This window comes from Podarcis gaigeae (genome assembly GCF_964106915.1).
Source record: "Podarcis gaigeae genome assembly, chromosome: 12".
Classification (NCBI taxonomy): Eukaryota; Metazoa; Chordata; class Lepidosauria; order Squamata; family Lacertidae; genus Podarcis; species Podarcis gaigeae.
The window spans coordinates 61,349,518-61,360,968 of record NC_139688.1 but is presented as its reverse complement, the minus strand read 5'-3'; the positions used below and the strand labels follow the sequence as shown (position 1 = coordinate 61,360,968).

Genomic DNA, 11,451 nt, shown 5'->3' with positions numbered 1-11,451 from the left:
GAGATGAAAAAGTATAAGTTGCTGTCTTGTTAATTGTGACTTCTCTATATGTACATGTGTTCTATCTCTGTAGGCTTTTGATTCTAAAAATAAAATTGTGGCTTTGTCATCTAGATTTGCATTATCTGTTATGCTGCAAATACGCTGTGAAATAGACATGTTTGCAGTATTATGTTAATTTACAAGCATGGAAATGCTTTCTCTGTAATACATTCATAACGGTGTAACTTTAATACATTGTAAAGTAATGAGGCCCAGACAAGTAAACTCGGTTAAAGTCCTAGGTTCATTTTACAGTACGTTCATCTGTTCCAACTTGAAACTTTTAAGTATTATAGCTACGGTTTTCAGAGGATCTTTTCTATCAAATGCCATTTTCTTAAATTTGTCTTAATGTTATTTTTTTTATTCAGATGGGTCATCCAATCATGTTTACAACTACCAGCCATGTGATCACCCACGTCAGCCTTGTGACAGCTCGTGTCCCTGTGTAATTGCTCAAAATTTCTGTGAGAAGTTCTGTCAGTGCAGTTCAGAATGTAAGTGATTTTGGAAATGGGTATATTGTATGAGAGTCAATGCTTCCATGAGTTGGTGGAATTTAAAAGCTCTGGGAAGTTTCATGTCTTGTAGGGATGGAAGTGTTCAGACCAAACTAGATGCAGTGTTCCTCACCAAATACGTTAGGGGTTTGCAGATGGTGAAAAGTTTAAAAGGCTCTGTCCCAGGAAGTTCTGAGAGAGCCATTTTGCTATGACTATTTTCAAATTTGACTTTTGTCTACATCTTTTTTTTGGCATGTCAAAGAAAGTTATTGTTGCTATATGAGAAATGAAGACAGCTCCAGCTACGTACAGGCAACTCCCCATTTGCATGTGTTCAAGGCACTCACAACCACTGACACGTGCACTGTTTTCGGATCCGGAAGGGGCGGAAGGGGGTGGGCTGACACACACGGTGCCTCAGAACACAACCCCCACGCCAATGTAGATGATTGCCTATTTGAAAATACTGTCTGCCACTTCAGAGATTTATCAGGTCTCATGTTGCATGAAATAAATTTACTAGTGTGAAAATAAATTTATTTTAATGTACTAAGCATATCAAATTGAAGCTTAAATGACATTTGTAACTTTTCAGATGAACAAAATTCAGGTACAGGGCAGGTCTGTTCCATGCAAAATACAATGTTGGCCAAGCTGCTCATTCTTCCTGCTTTGTTCTTCTTAAAGGCCAAAACAGGTTTCCCGGCTGCCGCTGCAAAGCTCAGTGCAACACGAAGCAGTGTCCGTGCTACTTGGCTGTGCGTGAGTGTGATCCAGACCTTTGCTTGACATGCGGAGCAGCAGATCACTGGGACAGCAAAAATGTGTCTTGCAAGAACTGCAGCATTCAGCGAGGATCCAAAAAGGTGCTTCTACTTTTTATGCTAATCCCCAACAGCTCAGGAAAACGCCTCCCACTATAAAAGCAAGTGCTTTCTTGGCCAACAGTTTGGAATATGGTTTCTACTTAAACCAAATTGTATAGCACCACGTAGATTCCTTTAGAACTTTCACATTGGCCGTTTCTAATTTTTGACCCCAAGGGTGATTAACGCTTGTAATTCGTTTCATGGGATGCTGGAGACGGTGGATTGGGTATTTCCTCTCACATGACCTATGGCAGGAGCAGAGACTTGTGGGAGGCAGGCACTTCCTCCTCAGTTTTTTCTCCTGCCTGACTCAGTAGTATGGTTCGCCTGGCTCTCCTGCTTCTTCAGATAAGTTTTTCAATTTGGATCTCATTTTATTGTTGCTTTATTTTATCTAATCTTACTTAGTTTTAGCAACTTAACACCTGTCTTTGAGTCTTGCACGCATACACACACACACACACACAAAATATTTTTTTAGAATATATATCTTCCAAAAAATATTTTGTCCCTCCCTGCCACCATTTTTTCCCTTTAGCAACCTTAGTTCTTCTCGCTTTTATTTTATTTAGTTTACTTTCTTGCAGAGCGTCCCTGTATACTGCTCTCCTACAGGGTTGAATATGCTTGTTTTTGGCACACTGTGGCTCCGTTTTGCCGCGTGCCATTTTACAAATCAGATTTAAAGATAAGTTGGGGGGGCAGAATTCTACCTGAGGTTTTTTGCAATTGCATCTCACTTTCAGTGGCCGCTGGCCATTGAAATCACCACCTCATTTCTTTGGTGATTTCTACAGCCTTTAGCCATTATTTTCTGTATCATTTAAGGCTTCATATTGACTGCTCTCCTAGTCCGTGGCACAGCAGAAGGAGTAGGGGTTATTGTTCCTCAGCAGTATATTCTCCTCCCGGTTCGCAGTTGTGCTGATGGAGTGAGCAGGCACTGATAGATTGCTTCTGAACCTCCTAGTTAAGGAGTGATTCATTCATTCATTATTATTCTTTACACTTATTATTCTGTGACTTGCGGTCTATTTCCTCCTAGTCCACTTGTGACAGCATTGGAGAGACGTATATTTTTCCTTTTCCCATAGTCCACTTTTGTGGCATTGGAAGGGAATGCTACTCAGTCTGCCCTGTGAGGCTGCGTGCAGAACAATTCATTTGTTTCCATTTATTGATTTATTATGGAGCCTATACCAGGAGCCCCTGAAGCTCTTCCCAAAAAGGCTAAACAAAAGCTTAAACACGTCCTACCCTCTAAGGGAAATAGGCGCAATGAAGCTTCTACTACTTCTGTTGCCCCAAGAAAAAATATTTCAACTGCAGTTTTATTGCAAGCTAATGAGCCTGGCCCTCCACAGACTCCAGTTCATAGGAATCAGTCTGTGTGTGTTGCTATTGATTCTGCTCTTCCACCCTATGTTACTGGAAGGGGCGTTATATAGAAGATATATCTGATTCTGAACCAGAAATGTTAGGATTCACGGATGACCAGGGTGCAAAAGGGTCTTTAACATCACTCTCAGACCAGGCCAGCTTTCTCAGCTCCCATCTTTCCATTCACTCCAATTGAACAGTTGAAACGGGCACCGATTGCTTCATTATCAGAGGATTTACAGTTTAACATACAACCTAAAAAATCTACCTCTGTGGTTAAAAAGGTGCCCTCCTCTCAACGTGTGGCTAAATCGGGGGGGGGGGCTCTGTGCCCAATCCATTTCCCTCTATGGGGGAGGATTTATCTGATGCTGAGGAAGTAGCACTTTCTTCCCAAATATCTTTTCTAGAGTCAGAAATTGAGGCGGAGTGGATTGATAGTTCTGTCTTTCCACTAGATTGTTCCAGGAAGCTAATGCTCCTATTTTAAAACGCAAAATGCATAATGCATGCACTGGAAATGGCCCCCAAGCCTACCACAATTCCCAGTCCTGCCTCTGAGAGTCCAGTTACTCTGCTCATTGATAACCGCACAAAATCTAACTATATGCTAGTTCCTTCAGTGCTAAAAACAGTAGTCAAATCAGAGTTGGATTCCCCTATGCAGTCCAAAAAGAATTTATCTCTAGCCTGTAAACAATATGATCTGGATCCTGACTTCATATCATATATTAAGATACCTACAGTAGACAGTCCTGTTTTACTTTTGTCTTCTTGGAATCTTGTTCCCAAAGAAAGAGACGCCCAATTGAAGGATGTAACTGATAGGAAGTTGGAGTTTGCACTTCGAAAAATCCATGCTGCAGCTGCCCTGTCTATAAGGGCATCTTGCGCAGCATCTTCCTGCACACGCTGACGCTGGCAGTGTGTGGCTCAAGGACCTTTTGCACTCCCTTCCCCCAGGTGCCATTCATCAGCGCCAAGCCATTTCTAAACCTTTACAAGCGCAAGCCTTTATGGCAGACACAACTATGGACACACAATTTGCAGCTAGAGCTATGGCCTCTCAAATAGTGGCACAATGCATGCTTTGGCTTAAGAACAGACATGCTGATTCCGCGTCCAAAGTAAAGCTCTCTACTGTGTCCTTTGCTTAGGAGCAAAGGTCACTTCAGTTTCCTTATCTAGAGGGATTAGGGTGTGTATTTTCTTAGCTTATGATACTATGAAATTGCCCCACCCATCTCATATTTTGCGCAGTCCTCTGGGTCAGCCTCGACTTCTGCTGCCTTTATGGCTGATAAAGAGAGTTGTAGGGCAGCCACTTGGTCTCCTCCTTCCACTTTCACTAGGCATTGTGAGTTAAACTAAATGTCTTCAGCTCAGGCAGCTTTTGGCCGCACAGTGTATACCAAGTTTGGTAATCAGTGTGTCAGCCGTGTGGACCCACCCAGTTATTGGGAAGTGCTGTGGTATGTTCCAATCCACTGTTCCCAGCGTCCCATGAAATAAATAGAACAATTGGCTTACCTGAAGTGTAGATTTGTTAAATCGGGATGCTGGGGACAGTGGAACCATCCCTGTGATGGTCTGCAGTCACACTGGTTTTTTCCCCAATAATAGGGGTACTCAGTTGCTGCTCTATTTATTGATTTATGAGCCGGGAAGGGAGGGAGGCTGCTATTCTTTCAGGTGCTTCGGTGAACATTGCTGCTTGGCAAATCCAAAAAACTGAGGAAGTGCCTGCCTCCCACAAGTCTTTGCTCCTGCCTGAGGTCATGTGAGAGGAAATACCCAATCCACTGTCCTCAGTGTCCCCATTTCACAAATCTACACTTCAGGTAAACCAATCTTTCCTTTTAACTGCTTAATGATGACAACAGCAAGTGGGGAGTTGTACAGACACCACTACTTGTGATTGTAGGTTCGTGCAGTTGTGTGAACTGCTTCCGTGCAATAACCACCTGCACTCTAATAAGGATTGGTCCATAATACCGCCAGATATGGGTTAACTACCCCCCCAATCCTAGGCCACCTTTGAAGAATTTGTTCATGATAGCTTAAGTAGCTTAGTTTGCATGTAATGCTAAGCCCCAAACCATGATGTTGCACACAGAGGCAAGGATGTGGGTTCCTTATCTAGCGATCACGACAGCAGCACTCCTCTCCCAAACCTGCTGCTCCCTGGCTTCTTGGGGCTAAGCTGTGGTTAGTGTTGTTTGAACTTGGCTCATGGTTTGTCTTGCTCTAGACATACCGTGAGAAGCCAGCAAGGTTTGTTCTTACAACTTGAGGTTTCTGGGGAAGACAAATCGCAAGCTTGGGTTCAGGTGTAATGCTAAGACAAGCCATAGTTTAGCCCCAGGAAGAATGGCCTGGGAGTGGGCTGCTGCTGCTGCAATCCTTGCTCCAGGAACCCACAAATGTGTTTGTTCACACTTAGCTGTGGTTTGTCTTACTGTTATGTGTGAACAGGGCCATTCTTGTAGCAGGCAGGAAACTGGGGGGAGGGGAGCATTCAAGAACTGGCTTTGTACTTGCTGTTGAATTCCTGCTCCCATCAGCTCCAGCCACTGGGGTCAGGGGTTAGGGCTGGTGGGAGCTGCAGCCCCACGTCAGGAGAGTCACAGATTCCCTGCTCTAGGGATTGCTACATTAATTTCAACAGAAATTAGCAGATTCAGAATTCTTGTGAACAGGTAGTTCTAAAGTAACATAACTATCAAGAAGACTGCTACCTAATCTTTCATTTGTCACTTGCAAAGCCCTTCCTATATCCCAATACTGAACTTCCCTCTTGCTTGCTTTCCCATTTCCGTTCATTATTTAATGTCTGAAAAGTGGCCACACACTTTTAAAATAATAATTTTATGTATTTAAAGAAAACCAGGATTAGAGGTTATGGCAATATAATTCACATATTATTAATCTCCAGATACTGATTTTGGTGGGAAAATAAAATACATGACAGTAGAGCTGTGAACACACACAGCAGCAGAGGTGAACTAGTTATATAAAATAAATGCTATACACTGCTAGAAGAATGGTCTAGGGCCTGCCTTACCTGGGAGCATGCTCTGCAGGGATTAGCTCTTGGGATCGTTCTGTACCACCTGAGACAGTCCTTGTGTGCACACCCAGGTTCCATTCCTGGCGGCGTGGCTTGCAGAGCTGGACTCATTCTGGCAAGGAAGCTTTGGGGAGGAGATGCTCCTCTGGAACATGCCAGCCCTTCTGTCAGTCTCAGCCAGAGCGTGACACTATTCACCCAAGTAGACTGCTGACAGGAACATTTGTCTGAGCAAAGCAAGTGTTACTTTACTCCAGCTGGTTTCCTTTTCTGTAACAGCTGCATAGGTATTTGGATAGAGTTACATCTTTTCTGCATGTTTAAGGGGCTTCCTTTTTCATTCTGCTAGCATTTGCTGCTAGCACCTTCTGATGTGGCAGGCTGGGGCATTTTCATTAAGGATCCAGTGCAGAAAAACGAATTCATCTCTGAATATTGTGGTGAGGTAAGAAACAAAATTTGAATAAAGTTAGCCTTTTCATCTACTACTTCATAATCCAATCTTCAGGAAAGTCCTCTGTATTGCATGCCTCTTAGTTAATACAGTGGAGCTTCCAGATACGAACTTAATTTGTCGTGGGGGTCCGTACTTAACCCCAAAAAATCCTTATCGGGAGGCGCCACTTCTGCACATGCGTGCACAGCAAAACCCAGAAGTATACATTTTCTGGGTTTGCTGCATTCATAACTCAAAACTATGTTACCAGAAGGTAACGTAACCCAAGGTACCACTGTAATTCTGCTGTATGTCAAGCTGCAGTTCCTCAGACCTTTTTCAAATAAATCATGACTTTGAGAGACAGCAGGGACAGATGTGAAAAAGAGAGTAACTTGATTTTTATGCTGTTGGTGCAGATAGCCTAAAGCAATAGCAGACTTGCAAATGCTGACAGAATGTGGTGGTGGAGGATGATAAATTACTATTTTTTAAAAAATCCCACCTTCCTATTTACATAAGATGCCTTTCAGGGTGTACCAATAAGCAATACAAATCTTCAATAAAAATGTATCAACTTTATTGTTTTAACATATCAGCATGAAGTACTGCATGCCAAGGTTTAAACTGAGTATTAGGATACGCTTTCCCTAGAATCTTATTAAAAGTCAGTTTTGGCATGCAACTGCTGGAAATATCTAAATATAGTGTTACCTTGTTTCCCGAACTCAATCCATTCTGGAAGTCCGTTCGATTTGTAAAACGTTCATAAACCAAGACGCAGCTTCCAATTGGTTGATTAGCCCTGGAAATAATGCTGACAGCTGAAATTGACATTTGGGTTCCAAAAAACGTTCGCAAACTTACTTCCGGGTTTGCGCCATTCGGGAGCCAATTTGTTTGGGAGCCAAGCCGTTTAGGAACCAAGGTACCACTGTATCTGAATGCACCTGCCTAGAAGGCACACAGGTTTGATCTGGCTTTGAGCCCTGTGAGACTTTCTGCAAAAGTTGCCAAAAGGCAGTTTCTCTACTCAACTGCTGAATCAGCAATCGTGTAAAGATAGCTGGTAATTTGGGGGATGAGAGACAGTTCTGTTTGTGCATGTTACCAAAACAATGTCAAAATCTTCCTTTCAGATAATTTCTCAGGATGAAGCAGACAGACGAGGCAAAGTATATGACAAATATATGTGCAGTTTTCTCTTCAATCTGAATAACGGTATGTGTGCTACTCTTAATCCCTCCACTATTTAGCCTCTCTTGGGATATAAAAAATTGCTTGTTTTCATGTGACTGTTTCCAGCAAAGTGCATCCTCAGGTTTCAGACTGTAGGAGGGGCATGGGATCAGAACAGCATTTATATTTAAATTAGCTACCTTGTTGGGGGTGTCAACATTTAGTCCAGACTTGCATAGATTGTCACAACAAACCTTTTTAGGTGGTGTGATAAACAAGGCTATATATATAAGGATATATAAGGATATATATAAGGTATATAAGGAAAGCAGAGCCGTGATGTAGCCTGTGGGGGTGGGGGGCACAGGAGTGGTTGCTGCTGAAAGCAGCTTCTCCATGTGAACCAGGAAGTGACCTCTCCAGACAATGGAACATCTTTTCTTACCTCTGCGGCTGCAATCTCCTGGGTGATGTAGATGCCGTTAGGCATTTGAATGCGCAGGCGTACTCCGTCCTTTTCCCTCCCACCCTCTGAGCGGCCCTGGGCCCTGGCAACCCAGGCCACACCACTGAAGCAGAGAAAGTGTTTCATTAAAAAGCATCCATTGTTTGAAATTAAAAACTTTTAAAAACATGTGTAAGATAAGTTTCTTGTATAGCATTAGACACGTATGTAAGATTACAAGTAAACATTTTCATAGATAAACTGGCTGTGTTCAATGTTATTACAAGTTAAGCCAGAGACAATAGCATTTTAACTGTAGTGACAGTCTTCCAAATAGCAATTTCAGTGAATATTGCCATAGTATCCACTTTTCAGTCTGTTGCAGACATTTTAACAACAGTTTTTTTATTTAGATTTTGTGGTTGATGCAACAAGGAAGGGTAACAAAATAAGATTTGCAAACCATTCAGTCAATCCCAACTGCTATGCAAAAGGTGAGTGTTTATACATTTTACGGGAGTATAGCTAAATGAGCAAGGAATCCGATTAGCACTCAAGATATTTTAAAAGCCTTGCACCAACTGCACTTTTTGTTTTACAGTTATGATGGTTAATGGAGATCACAGAATAGGCATATTTGCTAAGAGAGCCATTCAGACTGGTGAAGAACTGTTTTTTGATTATAGGTATGTATAGCGTGTTCAATACCAACCACATTTCTCATTCAACAGCCCAAATTTATCAAGTGTTTCAGCGTTTAGGTCTTCGGAATGCAACCTGCTGATCATTTTACCAAGAAGGGAATGCCGAAAGTGTGGTAGCCAAAGAACTAGCAGATGACAGAAATGATTGACTACAGGAGTCATTTCTGTGCCACCCAGAAAATATTTCTGCCCTGACACCCAACAGCACTTGCTCCAGCCTGGGATCTTCCACAAACTGCCCTGTTAATCTGACTTGACTTGTGTAGAGGTTTTGAGTGGTAAACTCAATTTGCAGACAAATTGCTTTTCATCTTTATTTTTCCTTTTGTTTTGACACTTTAGAAACTCCTAAATTTAACAAATCATTTTGTACTTTGTTTCAGATACAGCCAGGCTGATGCCCTCAAGTACGTAGGCATTGAAAGAGAAATGGAGATCCCTTGATACCAACTACCTCTTCTGTAAAACAGCTGCCTTATCTTCAGGAGTTTCTAGTACTGTGGGCAATTTTTTTGAAGATTGAATTGATGCAATTTCAAATGCAGAATTTGCAAAGTACTGTACCTGTAATTTATAGTGACAAATTTTAAATCAACTTTTTATTGCCTTCTCACCAGCTGCAACCCTGTTTTGTACCATGGAACTTTTGCAATAATGCAGTATGGTACATTTTTAAACCTTGAATAAAGGATACTTGAACTTTGAATTTAAGTGGTCTACTTCCATCATTAATCCAGGTCCAAGCCTGGATGAAAGTGTGTTTGAGCTTTTGGCTGAGAAAAAGCTCATGTTAGGTACTCGCCATGACAGATCAAACTGAATGGTTAAGGGGTGATATGATAGCCATGTTCAAATATATAAAAGGATGTCACATAGAGGAGGGAGAAAGGTTGTTTTCTGCTGCTCCAGAGAAGCGGACACGGAGCAATGGATCCAAACTACAAGAAAGAAGATTCCACCTAAACATTAAGAAGAACTTCCTGACAGTAAGAGCTGTTCGACAGTGGAATTTGCTGCCAAGGAGTGTGGTGGAGTCTCCTTCTTTGGAGGTCTTTAAGCAGAGGCTTGACAACCATATGTCAGGAGTGCTCTGATGGTGTTTCCTGCTTGGCAGGGGGTTGGACTCAATGGCCCTTGTGGTCTCTTCCAACTCTATGAGTCAATGAATGTAATGGATTCTCCTGTAGTAAAGCCTGTAACTATCATTTGCAGCTACTGCTAGCAAACTGTCCCGCCTCCTAAAAAGGAAGAATGTTGAATCAAAAACATACTTGAGTTTACAGCTGGGGTGGATTCAACCTAAGATGACAACAAGAATCAGTATGCTTGGCAGAACTTGGAGGCATAGGTTCAAATCCATGAACCCCCATGAAACTTTCACCAGTAACCACCCTTCATTTGATTTTTTTAAGCAGAGGTTGGAAGGCCACCTGTCCTGATGCTTTAGTGGAAGATTCCTGAATTGCAGTGGGTTGGACTAGATGACCCTTGGGGTCACTTCCAACTTTGATTCTACCATCACTCTTACAGGTTTGCAATTTTCATCCCTTTTCCCATCTTCAGTCAACAGCACAATGAGCAGTGAGGGCCTCAAGTATAGATGTCCTTTTCTTGATCACACAGCTGACTTTGTCTCCCTAAACATCTGCTTGATTGTAGAGGATCTAAAGTAAGAATAAATGTTTTCATAATTTTAGGACATTTGACATTTATCCACTGAACTTAAACTATCAAATGCATCTTTGTGAAGTCATCTCTGTAAAGCACCCAACAAATAAGAACTAATTTTAAATCTTCCCAGAATACCCAAAGATTTGTGTATTATCACAGAATCATCCAACCTCTCCTTAAAAACCTCCAAGGAAGGCACTAGCTGTTGACATTCAAGAGCAGGCTAGTTAGACTTGGGCGAACTGAGCAGGCATCAGGATACATAATAGGAGCTTGAAGGGATAGCTGCAGAATCTGGGTAGGCTCGCACAATTTGGCTGAGCTTGCCCCAAGAAATGCCTCCACCTTTGTAGTACTTCTGAAGTAGTAAACAAAACAGGAGGGAGGCATCAGGTTCATGACAGGCTCCCTGTTGTTACTGGAAGGATCAATGAAGTGCTGAAGCAGCTGCTGCTTTAGAAAAGGCAAATTTGCAGTGTGCTTTGGTGGCAGCAGGGACACGGGTGGTGCTGTGGGTTAAACCACAGAGCCTAGGACTTGCCGATAAGAAGGTTGGCAGTTCAAATGCCCATAACGGGGTGAGCTCCCTTTGCTCGGTCCCAGCTCCTGCCAACCTAGCGGTTTGAAAGCCCGTCAAAGTGCAAGCGGGAAGGTAAACGGTGTTTCCATGCACTGCTCTGGTTCGCCAGAAGCAGCTTAGTCATGCTGGCCACATGACCAGGAAGCTGTACGCTGGCTCCCTTGGCCAATAAAGCGAGATGAGCGCCGCAACCCCTGAGTCGGCCATGACTGGACCTAATGGTCAGGGGTTCCCTTTACCTTTGTGGTGGCAGCAAGCCTTATTCCAAGCAGTGAGATTGGGTGTATCACAGCAACCATGTTTGAGACAGCCACCAAAGCAGGCCTCACAGATGACCAGAGTTGTTCTAGAGAACAAGGCAGCTCCCATTAAGCTGTTAAAAACAAGTGTGGCTGCTGCCAAGTCAGCACACACACTTGAGACTCATGAAACACACAGTATTAGTCATAAGGACTGAAGTAAAAAGCAGAGGCTTAAAAAAATCAGCTGCAGGAAATGGACGGGATATTCAGTGGCCCTACTTCCTTGAATTTGTGTGCATTTCCTCCCTTGAACGCTAGGTAGCCACAATA

At 42.7% G+C, this 11,451-nt stretch overlaps 1 protein-coding gene across 1 annotated transcript; it reads left to right on the top strand.

Annotated features, from left to right (window-relative positions):
* Window positions 1-1,278: 1,278 nt before the first annotated feature.
* Window positions 1,279-9,334, top strand: LOC310827653 (histone-lysine N-methyltransferase EZH2-like). The gene is made up of 5 exons (XM_083703813.1): window positions 1,279-1,411; window positions 7,440-7,521; window positions 8,338-8,418; window positions 8,526-8,610; window positions 9,012-9,334. Exons 2-5 carry the CDS (start codon window positions 7,491-7,493, stop codon window positions 9,070-9,072), a joined length of 258 nt encoding a protein of 85 aa, XP_083559939.1. The 5' UTR covers window positions 1,279-1,411; window positions 7,440-7,490; the 3' UTR covers window positions 9,073-9,334.
* The last annotated feature ends 2,117 nt before the right edge of the window (window positions 9,335-11,451 follow it).

Bases quoted from the DNA above. Each gene is read 5' to 3' on its own strand.
- LOC310827653 (XM_083703813.1), top strand. From the start codon at position 7,491: ATGTGCAGTTTTCTCTTCAATCTGAATAACG. The intron at 7,522-8,337 runs GTATGTGTGCTA...TTTTTTATTTAG, and splicing joins TCTCTTCAATCTGAATAACG to ATTTTGTGGTTGATGCAACA. The intron at 8,611-9,011 runs GTATGTATAGCG...ACTTTGTTTCAG, and splicing joins GAACTGTTTTTTGATTATAG to ATACAGCCAGGCTGATGCCC.